The sequence below is a fragment of the Monodelphis domestica genome, chromosome 8 (assembly GCF_027887165.1).
Source record: "Monodelphis domestica isolate mMonDom1 chromosome 8, mMonDom1.pri, whole genome shotgun sequence".
Classification (NCBI taxonomy): domain Eukaryota; kingdom Metazoa; phylum Chordata; class Mammalia; order Didelphimorphia; family Didelphidae; genus Monodelphis; species Monodelphis domestica.
The window spans coordinates 3,208,765-3,233,037 of NC_077234.1; the positions used below are offsets into that span (position 1 = coordinate 3,208,765).

General features: G+C 51.5%; 1 protein-coding gene across 5 annotated transcripts in view; it reads left to right on the top strand.

Moving 5' to 3' along the window:
• The window catches only part of ACAP2 (ArfGAP with coiled-coil, ankyrin repeat and PH domains 2), a 104,107-nt gene that overhangs the window by 54,256 nt on the left and 25,578 nt on the right, over nt 1-24,273 (top strand). For 4 of the 5 annotated variants that reach the window (XM_007505704.3, XM_056807432.1, XM_016426953.2 and 1 more), the window contains exons 5-10: nt 1,310-1,368; nt 3,272-3,455; nt 6,068-6,112; nt 8,928-9,023; nt 10,936-11,010; nt 14,609-14,721. In XM_007505704.3, the coding sequence (XP_007505766.1) occupies nt 1,310-1,368; nt 3,272-3,455; nt 6,068-6,112; nt 8,928-9,023; nt 10,936-11,010; nt 14,609-14,721 (572 nt within the window). The remainder of the gene's footprint in view (nt 1-1,309; nt 1,369-3,271; nt 3,456-6,067; nt 6,113-8,927; nt 9,024-10,935; nt 11,011-14,608; nt 14,722-24,273) is intronic. The other variant, XM_056807430.1, reaches the window with a different exon arrangement.

The window sequence follows — 24,273 nt, forward strand, 5'->3', positions numbered from 1 at the left end:
GCAAGGCCTTCTTTTCTTGAACTGGCTTGTCGCCCACTCGGTGGGCTCTGCCTCAGCCTTTTATGCGCGGCGCTGCTCGAGGTGCCAGCGAGTCCGTTTCCCTGGCCTCCCACGGAGGCACGGGCCAGCTCTCACCCGGACCCGTGTTCCCAGCAGACATCTCCTTCCGATGCCTCTGCCCTGGCCCGTTTCTTCAGACAGATGATCTCTTGGCTGCCTCTTCTGGCCATGCCGTCTCTTCAGCCTCCTCCTGCTGGAGATGGGCAGAGTGAGGTCTGGGCCTTCGCACGGCCTAAGCAGGCTGCGCTCTCGAACAGGATCTAAGGAGGCCACGTCTTCGCGGGAGTCCTGGGAGGCAGATGCTGTGATTCTCCTCAGCCTACCCATGAGGAAACAGGCTGGGAAGTGAGCTAGCCACGGTCACCCTATGTGTACGTGCCTCAGACAGGATTTGTACTTCGGTCTCCCTTGCGCGTTTGGCCAGAGCCCCAGGCAGTGTTGGAGGTGCGCTGCAGACTTGGGGTGACCAACGTGTCCCCAGAAGAGTCCCTTCTCTCTTAGAATTGCTATTTGGTATCGGTAGTTCCAAGGCAGAAGAGCAGTAACAGCTAGGCAATGGGGGTGAATGACCTGCCCAGGGTCTCACAGCTGGGAGGTGTCTGAAGCCAGATTAGAACCCTGGCCCTGGCCTCAATTCATTGAGCCATCTAGCTGCCCCTGAAGGAGTCCCCAGCAAGTGGCTGTCCCCCACTTATTCCATGCCAGGAGAAGGCCAGGCGGTGGGAAGCTCTTGCCCCTCCAGGGAGGAGGCCCCAGAGGTATGTTGTGGCCTTGGGCTCAGGGAGCTCTTTTTGGCTGCCATGTCCCATCTTCAGGGCATTCCTCAAAGACCCCCTCAGTCAGTATTTGATATAAATTAGTTGTGTCTGCAGAGGTTGGGGATAGGTGCTTGGATACTCTTCAGAAGTCTTCAGGAAGGGGCTGATTGGATCCCCTCTGGGGGGATGGTAGGCAGGGTCTTTGGGCCAAGTGCGAGGGCCTTCTGGCCAGAGTGAGGAGCGCTGGCAGTGCAGGGAGTGAGTGGCCCGCTGTGTGGTTCTGAGGCCTCCACTTCATTTATTCAGAGCAGGAGACAGGCTGTGTCTTCGGAATTCAGGGCAGACGGGAGAAAAGGAACCCTTTTCTGCTCTCTTGGCTTTGCCCTGGGCTGCTGATGGAAGCAGCCTTGGGCACGCGTGTCCTTCTTCGGGGGGGCCTCTCCCGTGTTTGCTGACCTAATGTTTCCTTCTTTCTTTCTTTCGTTCTCTAGATCCTGTTTGACCAGACACAGAGATCCATTAAGGCACAACTTCAGACCTTTGTGAAAGAGTAAGTCAGCCCTTGGTCCCCTTGTGGAAGGAGAATGAGGGGGAGCCACTAAAGGATGGTTGGATGGATGTGGTGGGAGTTGACTGTGTGAAAGCAGGCCCAGAGCCCTCACTTCTGAGAGGTGGCATCTCAGGCCACGTCAGCAGAGGGCCATTCGCTCCTCTTCCTCTCCGGCAGGCTCCGGGTCCTCCTCCTTCCCATGGGCCGCTGCCCAGACTAGCTGGTGTTTGGTGATAGTTCTGAGGCTCATTCTTGATAAACTGTGGATGTAGTGGGAAGGTCAAGTGACTTGATAAAAGCCATTTAGTAGATGACTGAACATCCTCAAATCCTCAAATTCCCAATATCCAAAGGAGCAGCTGGGGTGAGTCCATTGCCAACTGGTGTCACCATTAGGCAGATGAGCTCAAGAAGCCCAGGAATGGCAATACTGCCCCCTCCAGGGCCATGCCATCCCTCAGTCATCAAGCCTAAAAAGCAGCCCTAGTAGAGGTAGACCCTGGCAACTGTCATGGCAAGAACTGTAGTTCCTGTCTCCTTCCTCAGTTCTGGGTGCCGACATCCTGGACCCACCCCAGCTGCTCCTTTGGATATTGGGAATGCAGGCCGCGCTGGAATCAGAGCTAGTGGCCTGGAGGGTGCTGCTGGCCCCGTCTGCCCATGATAGTCAGTTGGCAGTTAGCATTAGTGTTCTTTTTCTCCACAAGATTGGTACCTCTGGATGATGGTTCCAGAGGCCAGGTTGGAAGGATGGCCAATGGTCAAGGCTAGTGCTTCTGTTCCAGACTTCTCAGATTCAGTTGCTTGCCCATGATAGTTAGTAACTAGGACCAGATTGCATAAAGTTCTGAAGCCTCCTCTGAGGTCACCTAGCCAGAGGAAAAAGCCTGGCTCTGCTGGGCATGGACTGCCTGGAATGGGGGTCTAGGCCCTATTGAGCAATTGTGATTGTTAGTTCAGATAATGATGATAAGAGGATTTTTGTCAAGGATAAATGGGCTGAGAAAAGTTTCATCTTTTTTTAAAAAAGAAATTTTCTTGCTATCTCTTGGTTTTTACATTACCCCTGTTTCCAAATTTATCCCTCTCTGCCCACCCTTTCCCAGAGTCATTCCCTACACCAAAGAATTAGAAAAAAAAGAAAGCACCATGAAATTAGCATATTCATTCATTTATCTCTTTTAACCTTTGGTCTCTGTCTTCTTATCAATTCTAAGACCAGTGTGGCAGGGGCTAGCAATTGGAGTTAAGTGACTTGCCCAAGGTCACACAGCTCTATTGACTGTGCTCCCTAACTGCCCCAATTAGCCAGTGTATTGAAAAGTCTAACTTGATCTGCTCACCTCATCTTGAACAGTGTTCTCCCTTCATCATATCTGCTCCAGCAGAGAAGGGAATCCCGTTCAGACCCTTCTCTCTTCTTAACATTCATTTGTGACCTTTGCATGGTGGTGCTTCTTTGTCTTTCAAAGGCAGGATCCTTATATATGTTGTGTCCCTGGTTCCTGTCAGTCTTCCCATTCTTCTCTTTCCTCTTCCTATTCATCACCATTTGTAGTTCCATTGAACCAGTGATGTTCCATTGATTTAGCCATGCCTAGTCCTTAGGCCTTTACTTGTTTTCTAGTTTTTTGCTCCCAGAAGGAGGAGCTAGGCGTCAGTGGGTGTCGGTGGGGTCCCTTGTCCTTAACCTCTTTGGGGTACTTGCCCAGAAATAGGAGAGCTGGGTGAAAATGTTCAGACACTCTTGGCCCAGAGAAATTCGTGTTTTTGATTCGGAAGAAACAGAAGTGATAATGAAGAAAGGGACACCTGAGGGAGAGGAGACATGATGGTTTTGAAGTTGATTCTGCCAGGTTGATTTCAAAGGTCTAACGAAAATCCCCAACCTTGTTCTTTTTAGAGATCTCAGAAAGTTCAAAGATGCCAAGAAACAATTTGAGAAGGTCAGTGAAGAAAAGGAAAATGCCCTAGTGAAGAACGCCCAAGTTCAGAGAAACAAACAACATGAGGTAGAGGAAGCCACTAACATTCTGACAGCCACCAGGAAATGCTTCCGGCACATCGCCCTGGACTATGTCCTACAGGTATGCTGGAGTGGGGAGCCCTCACACTAGGCCTTGCAGGTATACTGGGGGGGCCCTGGCATCCTCTGGGAAGGCTCCAGGTGAGATCCCAGCCCTGCTGGCCTCAGGCTAGAACTGGGAGGACTGCTGGGCACATCCGAGGGCACCAGGGAGACTGCTTCAGAGGCCTGGCCTAGAGACCCCTCAGCTGTTGGAGCATGGAAGGGGCAGGAAGCTGAGGCCATGACTGTGGTTATGTTCATTTGTGTGTGGCTATTGCGAATTAGAAGCTGAAAAAATAGCTCTATGACATGAAATCGGAGTTCTAAAACAGCCATGTTCTTGGAGGCTGTTTCTGTTTAGGGAATGGAATGTTCCCCCAGATTTTCAGGTTGGCAGGTCCTAAGCAGCTGCCCAGCCCTCGCCATCCTCATGTCAGGGCCCCCACTGTGCCCCTCCCCGTTGGGAGAATCTCACTGTTGTGAGGAAGCTTTCCCTGACGACCCCCATCCGTTGGCCTCTTTGCTCTCCACAACTGAGTGGAACATGCAGGACCCTCCCAGAACCTTCAGCTGGACTTGAGGCCCTCTCTGTCCTGGTTGCCCTCCTCTGCCCAGACTATAAGCCAGCAGAGAGGAGAGCAGGACTGTGCCCCATCCCCCCTTCACAGTGTGGCAGGGATGCTCTTGCAGAGGCGAACTGTTGGTTCACATTGTCAAAGAAAGCTCGTGGGATTTTCTGGTGAGCACGCGGATCCCAGAGATGATGGGCATCCGCAGGGTAGCCCAGGCTTGTCAGCACAGTGGTTTTTATTTATGAACCTGATGACCCAAATGCAGTGTGGAGCGGGTTCTTGGGGAGGCCCGGCAAGAAGGCCACCTTGTGACCCCTCTTTTCTCCAGGGCAGACTAGGCAGCCTTCTGCTTCCCCTGGGGTGAATAGCAGGATTCTTCCATAGCTTCCGAGCAAAGGACTTCCCTGAGAAACGCCTGGATGTGCTCAGGGAGGCTGAGGCAGGCCCCCGGCCCCTGGCCGCGAGGTCTGCGCGGAATTCTGGCCTTCTTTTGAAATGTGCTCGAGTTATGGAGTCCCGATTCTCACGCGTAGTTCCTGATTCCCTCTTATTGAGTCTGTTATAATTACACGCTGTCACTCCATCACTGCCAATCTCATAGAAGGCCCTGGCTAGAAACTGCAGTTGCTTAGATTCTCTTTTACCATTTTCAACTGGGCTCTCCCTGGAGTCTTTATTAAATGCCTTTTATGAGTGGGCGCTACAAAGAAACTGCTATTTATCTCCTGTTTTGCAGTTGAGGAAATGAGGCAGGGAGAGGTAAAGTGACTTGCCCAGGATCACACAACTAGTCTGCATCGGAGGCTGCCATTGAACTCAGATCTTCCTGAGTTCAGGTCCAACATGGCTCCCTCATGGTCTGTTTATAACAGATTGCCCCCCCCCCCCCCCCCATCTTGGACTTGTTAGTGATTTTTTTACCCCAAGTTGGAAAGGCTGCGTTTATCCGTCTCGAGTCTCTCCTCCTCAGGCCTAGGCTCAGCATTCTGTCTTGGCGGGACCTTCTCGCACCCTCTGCTCTCAGCTCCGTGTCATTGTGGCACGAGGTGCTGTCGGACTTTCTAGTAAAGCCGTCCATGAAAACGTTCAAGCGCTGGGCCTCTGCAGGAGGCCATGCAGCCACAATGAGGCCCTTCTGTCACAAGGCTCCTGGGCATGGCTCTCTGTCGCTGGGTCACCCGGACCTTTGTCAAAGCAGAGTGGAGATATTTCTTCTGGCGGTGGGCCCCCACCCCCGAATTGCCCCCTGGCTGGAGAAAGGAGGTCCTGGGTTCAAATCTGGACTCAGCATTTTCTAGCTGTGTGACCCTGGACGAGTCACTTAACCCACCCATTGCCTGCTCTTTACCACACTTCCGCTTTGGAACTGGTACACGGGATTGATTCTAAGATGGAAGGGAAGGGTTTACAAGAACAAATAAGTAAAAGAAAGCAGGTTTATTAGGAGAGAAGTTAGAAGTGATTTCACTGTCCTGGAAAGACTAGGTTTTTCTGTCCCGCTGATGGCCTCCCTTGGTAGTCACCATTTCCTTGTTCCTTTGGCATGCCCTGCTGCAGCTTCTGCAGGGTGCTGTGGGGACCTCACGGCCTCCGAGCCTTCTGATTTCCTTGTCGGCTCCCGGGGTGGAAGTCCCCTCCGCCGGCGCCCATCGTCAGCTGCTCTGGAGAGGACCCTGAGCTGGGCAGGCTCACCGGACCTTTCTGACCCAGACTAACCGGTGCTGCCCATCACGGCCCGCCCTGGCCTTTTCTGCCTGTGGTTTTCAGTGGCGTTGTGGGCGTGGGCCCACTTTGAGAGCCCTTCGCCAGGTGCCGAGACCTGCCAGGCCCTTCACTTGGCACGTGTGTAAGCTCCGCGCCTGTGCGCCCTAGAATTCCGCCAGCACTGCTTCCCTGTGCTGTCAGGAAGAGGCTGAGCCGCGACGATTGTCTTTGCCGGTTGAGTTTTGTCTGGGCTCTCCCGGAATGGGGGCCTTTGGAAAACCGGCTGGCTTCCTCGTCCTGCGCCATTGGTTGTTTGGGGAAGGGACAGAAGATGAACTGCTTCTTCTCTCCCCAGATTAATGTTCTTCAATCAAAAAGAAGATCGGAAATCTTGAAATCGGTAAGACATTTGACGAGTTCTCTGGAAACTCTGTTCCCCCGTGAAGCTCACTGGCCTTTTGGAAGCGGTCAGCACCCCTTGTGAGGTGGAGTGAGGGCGCTGCTGGGCTGACCCTGAAGGTGCCAGCACGCACGTGCCTGCCTGTCGCGGGGGCAGCAGAGGGGAGGGAGCCTGGGACGCCTGGCTCCCGTTGGCTCCCATGAGGAGGCCCCCTGCTCACGGCAGGGCCGTGGCCGCTCGAGTGGAGTGGTGAGAAGAGTTGCTGTCAACCCACAGCGGGGCCTGGAGAGGCTAGTCCCAGCGAGCCCGTGAGGACCCAGCTCATAACCCAGAGAGGCCCCCTGACCCCTGACCCTGACCTAGAGAGGCCCCCTGACTCCCCTCATCCCGTAGGAGAGGAAACTGAGGCAGAGGGGGCCTGCCTGATGCTCCAGAGGCATCCTCTGGGCCAAGGCACACCTGCGCAGGGAGCTCTGTTAACCTGTCTTTACCATCACCTCATTATTTATACTCAAAGATGGTAAAGGCCGGAATGCTTAGAGATCACTTTGTGTGAATTATTCCATCGGTGTTTCACAGCAGCCAAGAGAGACAGAGAGTGTGCCCTTATCAGGTGACCCCACTCTTTCCCCTTCCTTTTTCTCTCTCTATCTCTTCTTCCTTTTTCCTCCCTCTCTCTGTCTCTCCCTCTTTCTGTCCTTTTCTTCCTCTCCCCTTCCCTTTCTCTGTCTTTATCTCTTTTTCCCTCTCTGTCTCTCCTTCCCTCTTTCTGTATTTCTGGCTCTTTCCTTCTGTCTTTCCCGTCTTCTCTCCCTCCCTCTGTCTCTCTTTCTCTCTCCTTCCCCCTCTGTCTCTCCCTCTGGTTCCCCCATTTCCTCCAGGGCATGCGCTGGGCATCTGAGCCATTTGGGAGCTCCTCAGCCCATTCTCAGAGGCTCTGGGGTCCTACATTGGGCCTTTTGCTTGACATTTCTGCTAGAAGCTTTCCTTTAGCCTGTTGCTGATTTGGATGGTCAATAGGAATCCCTTCCATTTGTGCAAAGCTCTTTGGGTGAAAGGGAGTCCCCTTTTATGACTGACCTGTTGGTCCCTGTTAGGCTTCCTTTCTGAGGCTGGGAAGGGAGCCCACTGGCTTCTGATTGGCACCAGAGAAACCTCCCAAACTGCCTCCCTGGCTTGGAAACAGGCCGACTTACCGAGGGCCCCAGGTGGGCCCCAGGCTGATGGATTCTTCCCCAGAGCCTTGAAATCATGCCCCTGGGGAAGGCGGTATATGCCAGGACCCTTGCAGGTCACCCGCCCCCAGGCCTGAGGCAGAGGCCAAAGGGCTCAGGGTTTGGGCCTCTAGTGGAAGCTGAGCTCTGCAGCTTTTCACTAATCTTGGCCCAGAAGGGGGGCCCGAGGGCTGTGGTGATCGGCAGGCGTTTCTAAAGGGTCTTATTCCTTTCCCAGACAAACTTTCCTTGAGTGCCCGTTTCTTCGCTGGAGAGGAGGCCAGCCTCGTCTCCTCTCCGGCATTTGGCCTCGCTTTGCTTCCCTAACACTGAGGCCTTGTGCTTTACGTTAGAGATGCTTGTGAAGGCTGGGGCTCCCCTGACCTTCTGGGGGCAGCCCCCAGGGTGTCCAGCACAGTTTGGTTCTAGTCAGAGCGCCTGAATCTCGGGAAAACCCCCATGGAGGGGGGTGAGTCTGGGTGTCTTGTGTCAGGACCGAGACCACATTCATCACAGGCAGGGGCCCTGTGTGTGTGTGTGTGTGTGTGTGTGTGAGTGTGAGTGTGAGTGCATGTGTATGTGTGAGCATGTGTGTGTGAGTGTGAGTGCATGTGAGTGTATATGTGTGTGAGAGAGCACGTGCATGTGTATATGTGAGTGTGAGTGTGTGTGCATGTGAGTGTATATGTGTGTGAGAGCACGTGCTGCATATGTATATGAGTGTAAGTGCGTGTGAGAGTGCGTGTATATGTATGTGAGAGAGCACGTGCATGTGTATATGTGAGCGTGAGTGCGTGTGAGAGTGCGTGTACATGTGAGTGTATATGTGTGTGAGAGCATGTGCATATGTATATGTGAGTGTGAGTGCGTGTGAGAGTGCGTGTACATGTGAGTGTATATGTATGTGAGAGAGCACGTGCATGTGTATATGTGAGCGTGAGTGCATGTGAGAGTGCGTGTACATGTGAGTGTATATGTGTGTGAGAGAGCATGTGCATGTGTATATGTGAGTGTGAGTACGTGTGAGAGTGCGTGTACATGTGCGTGTATGTGTGAGAGAGCACGTGCAGGTGTATATGTGAGTGAGTGCGTGTGAGAGTGCGTGTACGTGTGAGTGTGTATGTGACTGTGTGTGTGTAGGCATGTGTGTGAGTATATATGTGTGCGAGTGCATGTGAACGTGTCAGTGTTTGTATGTGACTGTGCATGTATGAGGGTGTGACTAGGCATGTGTGTGCGTGCACGAGTACATGTGACTGTGAGTGAGTATATGTGTACATGCGAGTGTGTGTATGTGTGTGAGTGTGTGTTCTCAGCTGCGAGCCGTGCCTCCCATCACACGAAGGCTGGCCCCTCTTCACCAACGCACGCGAGGCTGGTGTGATTAGGGCAGGGATCGGCAGTGACTCCAACAGGAGCAGCCACACACGGTGGATGGTGCCGCCTTGGAAGGAGCAGAAGTGAGGAGGAGCCCTCGAGGCTCGTCGCTGCTCCCCCAAAGGGGGCCGCCGCGGGGGATCTTGGGTTTGAGGAAACGGCTCCCGTCCTGGCCTTGAGTGAGACCCGACTAAATGCTTGTGATCTGTTTTTCCTCCTACCAGATGTTATCTTTCATGTACGCCCACCTGGCCTTCTTTCATCAGGGATACGACCTCTTTAGTGAACTTGGGCCCTACATGAAGGATCTTGGCGCACAGGTAATGCCCTCGGAGAGGCTCTCTTTGCTTGCTTATGGGGGGTTTTAAGTGATTTTCCATAATGCTCAGCTTGGGTGCCACCTCTTCTGGGAAGCCCTCCTTGATTCAAGTTCCCTCTCAACCCAAAGCATTTGGTACCACACTCATCCTCTTTGTGCTTTCTCTTCAGCTTCCTCAAGGCAGGGATCATGTAGTTTTGTTGTCTTTGTAGATACACAGTGTAGGCTCTTTTTAAAATATTTTATTTTTTAAAATAAAGCCTTATCTTCGGTCTTAGATTCAATAGTGTATAATGGTCCCAAGGCAGGGCAGTGGGGGTTAAGTGACTTGCCCAGAGTCATACAGCTAGGCAGTGTCTGAGGCCAGATTTGAACCCAGGACCTCCTGTCTTCAGGCCTGACTTTCAGTTCACTAAGCCACCTAGATATCCCCTCCTGGTAGGTGCTAAGTCTGGATCAGGTTGAGTTAAAATGAGGAAGGGTGGACTTTATGGGACAGTTCGATAGACCGAGATTTTGGACGTGCTGATTCCCAATGACCCCCAAGTGCCATCTTTACCTCCATCTGCCTTCACGAGAGTGCACGTAGAAGGAACGTGTCCTTTTCTCTTCTGGCCTTCGCTCTCCTCGGCTGTGCTGGCCCGCCGTGCCCGTCTCCCGAACGCCACTGAGCGGAACACAAAACCTGGCCGCGCCAGGAAGGGGTCGGCATTCCGTTCCCTCGAGTGCGCTTCTTAGGTCTGAACGCTTCTGACGACTGCAGGGGGGGGGGGCGGCGCCCAGTTTTGAGCCTGCTCGGCCTTGGCCCCGTGCTGACCCGGCAGGGGCCCTTGGGGATGGGAGGGGGGTTGGGGGTGTAGGCGAGAGTCGAAAGAGAAGGAGGGCAGGACATGCAGAAGAGGAAGGACAGCCCTTAGCGCTGGCTCGCCTTTTATTTCCTTGTTTGGCTGTGTCTGGCCAGAAGAAAACAGGGGTCAGGTTCCCCTTTGGATAGAAGCGCTTCATCTTTATCCACACACGCAGTGATGATGGCTGACGTTAGTCTAGAGCAGCCCAGCCTTTGCAGAGGCTTCCCTACGGCCTCTCACTCGGCCCTCACTGCAGCCTTCAGAGGTCTGCGCCGCTTTGCGTTTTAGAGGCTCAGGGAGGGGGGATGTGTGCCCCCCCCGGGGCTGGAAACGTGAGAAGGGCTGGAGTCGGGTCTGGTCTGACGAGATGAACTTGAACAGGGGCTGAGTCAAGAAAAGGCGAGTCCGGGAGCCCAGGCAGCTCCGCGGGTGCTCCAAGAGACGCCGTCCTCCTTGGCAGCACCGCCCTCCTAGGGCCTGCTCCTTGGGGACAGCCTCAGCCCCTGGCGGGGCGATGCAGGGAGTCCGTGATTACCAGGAGCGCGGGCCAGGCCCCGGGGTGGCAGGGACGCAAACGAAAGCGTCAGCTGCCTCCAGAGGGCTCACGGTCGTGGGGGGTCTCTTCTTCTTCTTTGATCCGGCCTGCGCATTAAGAAGTCACCCGGAAAGCAGAGTTCTCCCTGCCGGGGAATCCAGGAAGTCGTGGGACTTGGCAGCAACATGCTGCTTCGTTGCCACCCCCTTCTTCACCCCAAACTGGGAGAGAACGGCCCCGCCTGCCTGGTCCCCTCGCTTCACTTTGGCTTCCGTGGCCGACGTTTGCTCAGTAGGCCACCTAGTGAGCTCCTGAGTGGTTGGCCTGCGCGTGGACGTGACCGGCGCCCCGGCTGGCCTTGGAAGCGCGCCTCGGCCTGGGGAGATGGGGGCTTTTTCGCCGAGGCCTGGAGGGCCCGAGGGGTGGCAGGCAGTTGGTTAGGGAAGGTTGTGCGACGTCAGCGAAGGGCCTGCCCGGATTGCAGAGACCGGGAGGGAGGACGTGCTCACTCGCTCTCCTTTTCCCCACAGCTGGATCGGCTGGCGGTGGACGCGGCCAAGGAGAAGAGAGACATGGAGCAGAAGCACTCCACCATCCAGCAGAAGGTACTGGTGGGGACCTGAGCGGGGGGAGATGCGGGGAGATGGGGGCTGCCCAACCAGCCCTCAAGGGGCTCGGCCTCCCCTCGTTCAGGGTGTCGGCACGGCCACTGGGGCACTTGTTTTTCATATAACTTGCCTTGGGAGTGGAGTCTGTCGTCTGGGAGAAGGCCCGCGGCCTCAGAAAGGGGCCTGCAGCTCAGAGGGCTGGTCTCTTCATCAGAAGGCACGCCGGGGGCCGCTGGCTGCCGTGACCAGGGAGCCCCGGGCTGGACTAACTTGGAAGGGGGGCCTTGGGGGAAAGAGCCTGTGGAAACCGGGCCCAGCGAGCTTGGCTCGAGCAGAGGGGAAGCAAAGAGGGCCTTCGTTTAGACGAGGAGCCCGGCCCCTCGTCCTTCTGGGGGTTCTGCACTGTAAGGTGCCCGAGGTTCCTGAAAACAGAGTGAGGGCCAGTCCTAAAGCTGCGGTCGTAGGAGCTGGCTTTTAATGGGGACATTTGGGAGTTGGCGCGATGGACGATGGGCCGATACACCACGGCGCGGGTAGTGGGGAAGACGGCTTCCCCTAGCGTTGAGGGTCTCCGTTTGTTAGCCAAGATGGAGAAGCCGGAGAAGTTGGGTCTGGAGAAGATGTTTGCCAGGGGAGCCCAACGAAGGGGAGCCGTCAAGAGAGATGAGGAGCACGTGGTTGGTGGGGGGCTTGCCAAAGAAAGCGAGTCTTTCACGCAAGATCGTTGGAAGATGAAGTCACTGCTGGAGAATCTTCCCAGACCCAGTACTCCAAGCGACCATGTTTGGAAGTGGGCTTTGGGGGCTGAACTATTCAGGCATCCGTTAGAGTGAGGCACGTGCTGTGAGGAGAGGTCAGAGCCCGGAGATCCGTCCTAAAGGAGGCTCCTGCCTTTGAAGCCTGCCACTCCTCATGAAAATCCTGCTACCCATGCCTTTGGAGAGTGCGCCGCCGGAAGGGTGGGTGGAAAAGGAGAAGAAGCACCAAAGGATTTTCAAGTCAGGTTTTCGGGGGTCCCCAGAGAGGGGAGCAGTGCTTGGGCTCATGGACTGGGAGCTTTGCCTTGAATCAGAAAGGGCGGACCAGACAGGCTCCTCCAGAGTTGGTGCTCCACTCAAGGAAGGAAAGAGCAGCATTTCATTGGCTGCCCTGGCTTCCCAGGACGTTCTGTCTGTGACTCGGAATAGGCCATCATTCCATCTTCATTGCACTAGGCTCTCGGGATGAATTGTTTTCCCCTGAATCCTCAGACAATTTGGAGACCACTAAGTGTAAGGTGAAGGATGGCTTCTCACTCACCTTGAAATCTGCTTACGGGTTTAATTAATTTCCTTTCAAACTTACATTTACATTAATCATTATTGATATTTCATTTTGTTTTCTCCTAAATGCTGACATAAGGCTGCCTTACAGGTAAAAAACGTAACCATTATTAAAAGCTGTGTTATAAAGGAAATAACTTATAGGCACTGTTAGTCTTAATATTATACTTTTAAATACTTTTGAATGTTCTTTGTCACATTTGAATTTGTGTCTTATGGAAAGATTAACTTTTTACATTTCCCTTTATTTATTGACACATCAAAACCAAAGCAGATAAAGAAATTTTAGAATCTTTTTTTTTTAATAAAACCCTCACCTTCCGTCTTGGAGTCAGTACTGTGTATTGGCTCCAAGGCAGAAGAGTGGTAAGGGCTAGGCCATGGGGGTCAAGGGACTTGCCCAGGGTCACACATCTGGGATGTGTCTGAGGCCAGATTGGAACCCAGGACCTCCCCTCTCTGGGCCTGCCTCTCCATCCACTGAGCTACCCAGCTGCCCCCTGGAATCTTAAATAACAAGCCCTGAGCCATGATGAAACTGTCAGTGTCCTGTTGATAACCTGCATCATTTTTTCTTATTTCACAGTCCAGACTTTAAAGTCACAGTCAAAGTACATACGCCTGGCACATAGTAGGCACTTACTATGTGCCTTTTGGCTGACTGTCCACTGCAAGGCAAAAGAGGAACCCGATGAGAAATCTCAGCCCTGAAATGGTCATTTAGTGTCTCTTGTTCTTGGGGGTCGTTTCTTCTGCAATGGAGTCTTGATTAAGTGCCATGCCTCGTTTCCTTTCTGGTTTATGAAGTCCTTTGTTAAAACTTGTCGACCCATGAGGCCTTCTTGAAACCAGCTGATCTTGCTTGTTAAGGAGACTCATTGGTTTGGGAAGCAGAAACTAAGCATGGAAACAGCCCTTCCAGAAGGTGTCTTGGCCTTGGAAAGACTTGTGTTCAGGGTATCGCTGCTAGTCTCTCTTTCTGAGTGCAGGAAAGTTGGGGGTAGGTGGCTGGGGAAGCACATTTAAAGAATCCAATCCAGATATGATGGAGCAGTGGGTCCGGGTCTGCTGTGGGCAACTGGCGCCAGCCACAGATGGAGCCGCTGCTATCTGGCCCGCTGGGACAGCTCTCCTTGCCACTTCTTTTGAGGAGGGGGCAGCCCTGCCGTGGGGATGCGGGGATCCTGGGCTGTCAGTCCCTTTCCAGCTGAGGAGAGTGTGCCCCTCGTGGAGATTCTTTAATTCACCAAGGCCTACCTTCTCGGAACGGCCTTAAAAAGGGTAAAAAGCAAACAGACCACAAATGAAATTTCTGTGGTCCCCGTTAGCGGTTTGCTGCCTTTTGTCAGGATGTAATTACCTTCCCCATCTCTTTGGACTAGATCTGTGTTTACTTTGGCTTTGTCAGATTTCGTGATTGCGACGCCTGCCTTCTTTTTGTCCGTTGATGCCCAGTAGATCTGGCTCCATCTTCTTATCTTCACCCTACCTGCGTCTCCCTTCCTCGTGGGTGTTTCTTGTAGACAGCATATGGCAGGGTTTTGGGTTCTAATTCACTGTGCTCTTCGCTTGGAGAGTTCATTCCATTCACATTCAGCGTGATGATGTGCCTGTGGTGCCCTCAGATCAGGCCAGGGGCTGCCACGTTTCTATCTTTATCCACAGTCCTTAGCACAACGCCTGGCACACAGTAGGCACTTAATAAGTGTGGATGATGAGGATCGTGACTGCCCAGGACCTGCTGCTGCTGCTCACCAGGCTCTCTGCGGGCCTGGATTATCTAGGCACTAGCAGCAGCCTAGACACCTGCCCTTCTCCAAGGCCTGACCAACGAATCGGCTTGTCCCAGAGAGGTCCAGAGTGGGGACTCTGGCTCCGTGCCCTCCAGAGAGCCTTGGAGGACCTGCTTCCTACCACTGCTCTCTGCCATCTTGGCTCCTCTACCTGCCAGTCCTGGCGCCTGGCAGAACAAGAACTTGTTCCCCGACGAGGCCCTCCCTCCATTTGGGGATGTCCTTCGTGCCTAGTCCGTGTTGCCACAGCGTTCCTCCCAGCTCGTACTGCGCTTCTGCCCCGAGTTTTAGAAGTGTGCTTAGGGCTCGCTTGCTCCAAGGGTCACCAAAGGGCGCCGGTGATTCTGCCACGAGTTGCTCTGGGCCGACAGTGTCTCTGCCTCGGGATGACTCCCCTCGTCCTGAGCAGGGTCCCCTCTGGCCCCAGGCGAGCCCCGGGCGTCAGCCGGCCCTAAAGGGGTCTGTCTCTCGTTCACCTAGGACTTCTCCAGCGATGACTCCCAGCTTGAATTTGACGTCGATGCAGCCAGTGGCATCGTCATGGAAGGCTACCTCTTCAAACGGGCCAGCAATGCCTTCAAGACGTGGAACAGGTAAGCAGCCTCACGGACCTGCCGCCCGGACGGTCTTCCAGCAGCTCTCTTTCCCGCCTCCCCGTCGTCTTTGTAGCACGACCGTCGGAACGCTCGTGCATTTCCTGTCACGCAAGCTTTTGGGCTTGCGCTTGGAGGGAAAGCTGTTCTTTGCCCTGAATCTCCGCTTCTAGTGTAAGTGGCACCGGAAGGCTTGAGGGTCCTCACAGGTGACCAGATTTTTAGAAATCCCTCTGCTCAGTGCAGCGAGCCCCTTTGGAACTGAGAAGTTCAAGCCAGTAAGGCCCTTACACACTGCATGTGAGCCGTTTCTTTTTAACCCTCACCTTCCGTTTTGGAATCAATACCGGGTATTGGCTCCAAGGCAGGAGAGTGGAAGGGGCCAGACAGTGGGGGTGAAGTGACTTGCCCAGGGTCACCCAGCTGGGAAGTGTCTGAGGCCAGATTGGAACCCGGGACCTCCCCGCTCTAGGCCTGGCTCTCCATCCACTGAGCCACCCAGCTACCCCTGCGTAGAAATCTTAATTGATGTCCACAACAACAGCTTCCCCAGCTGCCCCGGGAGGCACGGCCAGACTGTGGTCAGAATGGAAACAGACTGGGGTGCCTGTTGTGGTGCCAGGGAGACCTGTGCGGGTTGTTGGACGTGATTGCCCAAGAAGATGATTCACTCTTAAGTGGCAGCCGGAGGAGAACAGAGCTCCTGGGCTCCAGCAGGCGACAGAGAGGCCTGCTGTTCTCTGCCCCAGGCCACCAGGTTAGGCTGCTCACGGGAGAAGCAAAGCCTAGGGCAGCATTGGCGAAGACACTGGGACCCGCTCTGTCCCCCTCTGCCCAGCCTCCAAACCCTCGGCTCTCGCTGGCAGTCCAGGGCTCGTTTCTGGGCTTGAAAGGGTTCACCAGGGAGGCCTAGAGGGAGCCAGGAGCCTCGAAGGGCAGAGCCAGGACAGGTGGAGGGAAGCTGCCGCTGCCCAAAGTTTGGTTTGCCTGGGAAGGGAGCTGCTGTTGGTCTCCATGCAGTGTTTTCATGGGGACCCTTTGGGAGTTAGTTGTGGTCTCCTTGCCACCTCCGAGACTCCATGAGCCTGTCAAAGTCATGTTTCCCTCACAGGGGCCAGGAACATGGCGGGGGCGGGGGGGCGTCAGGGCTGAATCGGAAGCCCAGGAAGTTGGCAGCCTTTTCCGTATGGGGAGCTCGGTCCTTCCCCGAAGTCTCTCCCTTGAGTGTATTTCGGCACGATTCGTTTTCCTCTTAAAAGTGGAGTGCCCAGATGAATGAGAGGTAGGTAATTGGGCGTCCTAGGGATCAGGACTCCCAGGTTCTGTTTGCTCTCCTTATTCAGCAGAGTGCGAGTATTGTTTTTAATGTCACTTGCAGAGTTCTTCACATCTAATTTAGTTTACTGCTAAGACAAACAGTAGAGATACAGACAATTGTGTTTCTTCTCCTTGGCCATATAGAAGACACAGAATTGAATGGGGTAGATCAGCCTTAGGCCCCGCCTTCTTTTTCTTTACTGATTTTGGTCAAGTCTGCAAGTATTTCCCTCTTACTGCATTCCGGCTCCTGGGCCAAGTAAGGGCAGGGAATACAAAGAAAGACCTTGTTCCTGGTCCAGTGGAGACGCTAACCCCACTTTGGCTTTCTGGAGGGACGCGTGCCCTTCGTGGAAATTGTCTTCTGATTCAAAAGCTCTCATGCTAGAGACTGGAGGGCCTTCGATCTGGACTTGGTAGAGTCTGGCTTTTTGCTGCTCCTCTTAAAACTCCAGAGAGAGCCAGGAAGGGACCTTGTCCAAAGAGACGGTGAGATTGTACTTCACCCACCCACCCATCTGCTACATGGCAGGGTTTCTGGTGGCACTGTGCTGCGGGTACATCATCAGGGCATCCCAAGATGGCAGACTTGCTGTGGAGCCTGGGGTGTGTTGATCTGCAGCTTTATTCTGTTAAACAAGGAAAGCAAAAGAAATTCCTCAAATCGCTGCTATGAGAAAGGAACCAAAGGCCAGTGCCCAGGGAGAGGTGCCTTTGTTTTGGGGAAGGAAAAAGGGTTGTCCTTTGGTTATTCTTTTCATGAATTGAAATAAAGAGTAAATAAGATTACATTAGTTTAGTGAACAGAATTCCTGGCTTCTCAGTCAATCGATAACAGTATTGGGTAGTGCAGGGGGAGGGAGCCACCTTGAGAGCCTGAAAGATCCCGATTCCAGTGACCTCTGCCCCCTGGCTGGGCAGCCTCCGGAGGATCTCCTTTCATCCAGGTGGTTTTCTCCCCCAGGAGCTCTCCTCACGGAGGAGGCCACAGGCCTGACACTGGGGGCGCTACTCCCACCGTAGTTGTGAAGTTCCAGTGAGAGCCTATTTGTAGAACACTTAGCCCAGTCGTCCTCCTCCTTCCCTCCTTCCCCAAAGTTTGACCGTGATCTTAATAGACAGACAGCCCGATTAGTGCGCACAGTTCTAACTCCATAATCTCATCGTCTAAAATAATAGTTTCGATTTCAGTTTTCATCTCCCTTTCGTGTGGTGGTAAAGAATGCACTTCAGGGTTGGTAGAGATGGCCATTAGAGCCATCATTGGAAGGACCAAAGTCAGGCTAGGATGCGATGGTCCCTCCCTTTCGAGTGGAAAGGGATTTGAGGGAAGTGAAGGAGCAACTGGCAGAACAGTGGAGGGAGAAGCTGGTACCGGACTTCTCGAGAAGCAGCCCAGGAGCCAGTGCAGACTCTGCTGGGCTCTGAGTCCGACCGACCCTGCCTTCCTTTCGGTTTGGTGGGGGGTGATCGTCAGAGCACTTTCCTTCTCGTATTGGGGCGATGCTCTCTCAATGAGGCCTTTAGCCATTGTTCCTGTTTCCAGTGTGAAGCAGCTGTTGTCTTGGACTCTTTGGTGTGTGGGGACGCCCCAGCTTTCCGGGTATGCTTTGCTCAGCATCTGTCCTGGCCCTCTGACTGGGTCGGCTCCTTTCCCAGAGAGAGGGTTGGGGATGCTGCCTGTGCTTTGAATGCTTGACTAGAGTGGAATCTGCTGCCCAGAGCTGGGATTCCGTCCCCAGAAGCTGCGGCTTCTTTGTTTCTGTGAGGGGTGCACTTGAGCCTGGGAGGAGGCTTCCAGGGACCACATGACCAGACTGTGGTCAAACATGGCATACTTGGCGAAGGCAGCTGCTGCTCCGGGCATGGCGGAATTGGCCTGAGTGGGGTGGACGTGGTCTAACTGGCTAAGAGATAATTTATCATTTGAGCCCCTCCTGACCTCATCTGACCCGGGGGAAACTGTGGCCTTGAATGACAGGAGCACTCCCTATTTCTAGCACCCTCTTTCTCCCTGCTGCCCTGCCCTCAGTGCTACAGAGAACCAAGAAGCAGAAGCTTGCTCTTGCTGGGATTGAAGCATGGCATTTGCGGAAGGAACTTTCTGGGATAGGACACCAGTGTCCTATTCACAGTCAAGGGCCTAGTGTTTGGTTGGCGTCATTATTCTCTTACTGCCCCCTTCCCCACTAAATGCCAAAATCATTTGAGGCAGAGACTGAGACTGGTGAAATGCCCAGCACAGGAGGAGATTGAGTCAGCCTTGAGGTCCAGCCCCCAGGTAAAACACCATTCAAAAGGGAAGGAGTCAGAAAGCGATAATAGGGGAATGTAAAGAAAAAATTGTGAATTGACCCAAGAATTCAAGTGGAAGAAAACTCAGTTAAAGACCTTGAGCGTAAGCAAATAAACCAATAGGGAAGATAGTAATAACAGAAGGGAATGTGGCTTCCAGATTGGCAAAACGATTCTAGACAACTTTGAATTGACAAATTGCAGGAAAACAAACCCTGTAGGTTCCCAAGTGTTAGATTTAAAATGGTTGAAGGCCTTAAACTGTAACAGTTAAAAGAGTGATGTTGTAAACTGCAGTGAGTTAAAATGGTGGAAGATATAAATTGTGATAGATATAAGAGAGGGTGAGTAAATTTGACCCCAGAAAATATGTTTCACTACAGTGTCTTGGTTTTTAAATCAAATATAAGGTGGTCGCCAGGGAAATATTCCCAATTATTCAATATGCCCAAGTCAACTGGGTTTTATAGAGAATTTAATTAATACAAGTGTGGAATTAAAGAAAAGAGAGAAAGAGAGAAAAAGGAAATAAGTATGAAGGACCTTAAGCCAACATGGCCTAGACCTGAGTCTTAAGAGAGAGAGATCAGTCAGTCAGTCTTTTAACACTCACCACAAGGTCTGTCTAAGCAAGGATTCTAGTGACACCAGGCCAGCTCCATCTCAGCTGACTTCACCAGAGAGAGTTCCAGCCAGAGTCCTCCTCAAAGAGCCTTCCAGCCAGAGACTGTTCCAAAGGGCCTCTCTCCAGAGCCTCCAGAGGGACAGAGTCCCCTCAGAGGAGCTCCAGTGAGACCTCCTTAGAGATTGTCCTCCAAGAGCTTCCCTTTTCCAGAGCCTCTCTCAAGAGATTCTTCTCAAGCGATCCTCATAAGAGCTTTCTCCAAAAGGATTTTTTTCTCAAGAGATTCTGCTTTTTCTTATATAGGGGTTTTTCTCCTATGTCACCTCCCCTAAGTCCTTACATCTACCAATCATTGTAGATGTTTTCTAAAAGACAGCCCATCTGAATTCCTGCTAAGTCGACTAATCTCCTCAGTAAGTCTGAACCAGTGAAAACACAGCTTAGTCAACTAATCTCATTAAGAGAAAACTTGCCCGACCCTTTTAGGTACCTAGCATCTCATTGTATCAATTCTTTTTTTTTTAATTTTTTTTAAACCCTTACCTTCCATCTTGGAGTTAATACTGTGTATTGGCTCCAAGGCAGAAGAGTGGTAAGGGCTAGGCAATGGGGGTCAAGTGACTTGCCCAGGGTCATTGTATCAATTCTAAAAAACCGGCCTGGCTCAAAGAACTTGCCTCATCATAAGCATGGGTCCAAGTACTTTCATTGTTTAGCAAGGAGTTTTCTCCCCTAAAGCAGTCTTAAGTATGGGTGGAGTAGAAGTCCTCCCATTTCTGATCCTGGCGAGTTCTCACATCAAAATGGGGAATGTTTCCCAGTAGGGAATTTGTTCCAGTGGAGGATTCCTCAATGTGGAAATTTTTAACATTCACAAGTCTGAGAAATTTCAAGATTTACACAAGAGAACATGGAATGTATCTGAATAATTTAGAATCGTAAAAGCCTATATAGCCAACACAGCAAAAATAATTAGAAGAATAGGAAAAACTTGAATCCACAGTGGCAAGTCTCACCAAAGAAACAATTAATTGGACGTGCCAGTTCACAGAACTGAAGGAAAATCTGGAAGAAGAGAAATAGAAAGCAATAATGTTTAAAAGAACCCATGATCTCTGTATAAGCAAAACATCCAGAATATAGTTCACACACAAGCCTCCAAATCACCCCCCCCCCCGAAAACCATAATACAAGAAATAACAGCAGAAAACTGCCCACAACTTCTGAATACAAAAAACTCAGTGCCAATGGGAAGATTCCATAGATTGCCCAGAAAGAGGGGAAAAAAACCACCCATATGTTACAAACTCCAAGGTGCAGGGTTGTTTAAATGAGTGTTTCCAGTATCAAACAAGACTTTCTGCAAGTTGCCAAAAGAAAAGCCCTCAAATAAAGGACAAGAAATGCAAATAACTTCAAACTGTTCTGCACTCACTAGAAAGCACAGGACAGAATGGAGCAGTGTATTCTAATGAGCAAGGGAAGAAGTTCAGGAATTTAGAGGAAGTGATGTGAAATATATAGACAGTTTTTACATCACTTCCTGCGTCTCACATGTACCAATGGTAGCTTAAGCTTGACTTAGGACAGCCCAGAGGTCTGTCAGTTGTTTCTTATTTGTCACTTGCTAGCACATGTCAGTCATAGGCCATCCTCCTCAATACTTAATTCTTAAGTAGGGGTGTAGACATTCCTGTTTTGTTAGACTAAGCCAGGTGGAATAAATCTAAAGTTCACAAATCCAAGGTGGCCTATCCTGCAAACTTTATCTTAGCCATTAATAAAAAAAAATGGACATTCTGGTCCAAAGAGGCACTCTCAGCATCCCTAGAAAGGAGACCAGACTTGAGCTAATGGATTGTTTTTCAAACATCCCAGACAACAGAAATATAAAAGGTAAACATGGCAATCAAAGACAACAGCAACAAGACAGCAAAAACTCAGAAAAACCAGGGGAGATTTCTTGCTACGAGGACTTGGAGCTGAGGGCAGTGGAAATGACAGTGGAGAAAGAGGCCTGAAACTTGAAAGACCGTATTTGTTAACATCCTGCCCACACATAAGTCAGGGTTTTTAGGGGACTACATTTCAGAATTGGAGAAGGGGAAAAGGCTAGCAGAGAATGTTCCCATAACAAGGCAGAGATGAGCAAGGAAGAGAAAATAACTCCAGAAGGGTCAGGAAGAAAAGAGCTGAGAGAAGAAAGGGCAAGGAGGCAAAAGCGGGAGTAAAATGGCAAACATTTATGAAATGCCTACTGTGTGTTGGGGATACAGAAAAAAGGCAGAAGACAGTGTCTGCCCTCCAGGAGCTCATAATCTAACTGGGGAAACGGTGTGCAAACAAACAAATGCAAAGTAAGTGATATATGACATAAATGGGAAAGAATGAGCAGCAGAAAGGAAGGTGTAGGGTTTTAGTTAGAAGGAAGCCAGGGAGACCAGTAGTTGGAGTAGAGGAAGGGGAGCCTTTCAGCGCCAAGAGATGGAGGTGGTGGAACAACCAGACCATGTGTCAGTGGATTGAAGAGTATGTGGTGGGCTGTGAAATGTAAGAAGACTGGATAAGGCTCAGAAGATAGAGGCCTGGAGATGGAAGGCCCTGGGTTCAAATGTGACCTCAGACACTTCCTAGCTGGTGTTTTAATGAAATTAGGACTCTGGTCCTTAGATTTTAGTAACATTTAATAGGATTACTTGGATAGGTAGAAAATGAGAGAGAGAGGGAGCTCTCACGTGGCAGCTTCAGCTGATCCCAGCCTAGAACTTCCTTGGCAGAATACCAGAGATAGAGCCTTGCTTAACCCTTTTTATAACCTCCTGGCTCCCTTTGTCCTAGCCTTGCCTCTGGATCACGTTTAAGCTCATACAGGCACACAGGGAGTAGACCTCACCTGTGTGACCCCAGAAAGGGGGGAGAGTAAATTTCCTTTGCATACTGGGTGATCCTGGGCGGGTCACTTAACTCCCATTGCCTCCAGCTCTTCTGCCTTACAATCATATTTAGTATAGATTCTAAGAAGGGAAGTGTTTAAAAAAAAGAGACTGGAAATGTGGGGGGGAGGTTAGAAAGGACTTTCCATGCCAAAGTGCGTTTTGTATTTGCTCTGGGAGGAGGGTGGGGGGATGACAGGATCAGACTTTTTCATTGTTATTCATTCAGTTTGTTGTTTTTTTGACAAAGATACTGGAGGGGTTTGCCATTTTCTTCTCCTGGTCATTTTACAGTGGAATTAAGTGACTTGTCTGGCATCATATCACTGGCAAGTGACTTAGGTCTGATTTGAACTTGGGGCTTCCTGACATTAGTCCCAGCAGTCTATCCTTGTGTCACTTGGTGACCTAGGTAGTGGGGTCAGGAAGACCAGAGTTCAAATCTGGCCTCAGACACTTAATAGCTGTGTGACCCTGGGGGGGTCACTTCACCTCTGTCCGCCTTAATTCCTTAGAAAAGGAAATGGCCAATCCTTTATGGGGTTGTGAAGAGTCCAAAGTTATTTGTACTTTGGTAGCTGAATGGAGGGAGAGACTGGAGGCAGGCAGGCACCCATCAAAAAGGCTATTGCATCTGTCCAGGTATAAGCGATTGGAGAGGAGCTGCAAAGGTCAATTGAAGGCTGGGAGAGCAAGTCAGAGATCCAAGATGATTCCTAGGTGGCGAAGCTCAGGGCCTGGGAAGATGGTAAGAAGCTAGGAAGGAGGAGGGGGAGAGTTTAAGGAGAAAGGTAAATTCTGTTTAATGCAGCTTGAGATATCCAAGAGGCAGTTGGAGGTCATCAGAGAGATCAGGGCAGGAAGTAGATTTGAGAATCATCAGCACAGAGATGGCCATCAGATCCACAGGAGCTGATGAGATCCCCAAGGGAAGGAGTCTTGAGGGAGAAGAGCAGAGGGCCTGTGCCGGAGCCCCGAGAGATGACTGTGGTTAGAGGGTGTGATCTGGAGGAGGAGCCAGCAAAGGAGACTGAGAAGGAGCAGTCCGAGAGGGAGGAGGAGACCCAGGAGAAAGAGGAGTCCTGAATGCCCAAAGAGCAAAGACGTTCGAGGAGGAGAGTGTGAGCCATGGTCAGAGGCTGAAGTGAGGTCACGGAGAACGAGGGCAGAACAAGTTGGCTAAGAGATCACTGGTAGCTCTGGAGAAAGCAATTTCTAAGGATTGATACAGTTCGAAGTCAGGCTGTAATGGAGAAGAGACAAGGGGGGCACCAATTGTAGACACAAAGGCCAGAAGACAAAGAGCATGACGGTCCGCAGAGATGGAAGGGCCACACGAAAGCTTTTTCTGGGCCTGGGCATGTTTATAGTCAGTAGGGAAGGAGCCAGCATGGGGTGACAGAGGGGGTGCACTGTTAGGTGAGAGGGGACCAGGTGCACATACAGAGGGGTTAGCCTTGGTCCGGGGTCAGGCCATCTCATTATGTAGGAGAGACGTGAAGGGAGAGAGAGAGGGACGGAAGGCACTTGGGTGATGGGAAATGAAGAAGGAATGCATGGAGAATGTCCTCAGCTTTTCTGTAAATTATAAGGCAGGGGTCTCAGCTGAGAGGTTGGGGGAGAAGGAGCCATGGGAGGTGTGAGGGATGGAACAGGTGGAGAGGAGGAGCTTTATTTCAGTCATGAGAGGGAGTACCGTCAAAGAACACTACCATGGGGGAAGGGAGATTGTGAACAGGAAAATGAGGACCATCTGTGGGTAAAATAGGCAGCGGTTGGTGTTAGAGAGACCACTCCTCTAGTCTACAGGGAAGGGCAATCACAGCTCCTTAAGGCAATGACACTCAGACCCCGAAAGGAGATGTTTGTGGCCAGTCACATGGAGGGCAGAGTATAGCCATGAGCTGCAGAGTGGGGTAGACAGGACAGTTCCCGCCATGGGGACGGACAGTATCTTCTCCATCACCTACAGAAGTGAGTGTTTCTTTTTTTTTTTTTTAAATATATTTTATTTGATCATTTCCAAGCATTATTCGTTAAAGACATAGATCATTTTCTTTTCCTCCCCCCCAACCCCCATAGCCGACGCGCAAGTCCACTGGGCATTAGATGTTTTCTTGATTTGAACCCATTGCTTTGTTGATAGTATTTGCATTAGAGTGTTCATTTAGAGTCTATCCTCTGTCATGTCCCCTCAACCTCTGTATTCAGGCAGTTGCTTTTTCTCGGTGTTTCCACTCCCATAGTTTATCCTTTGCTTATGAATGGTGTTTTTTTCTCCTGGATCCCTGCAAGTTGTTCAGGGACATTACACCGCCACCAATGCAGAAGTCCATTACGTTCGATTATACCACAGTGTATTAGTCTCTGTGTACGATGTTC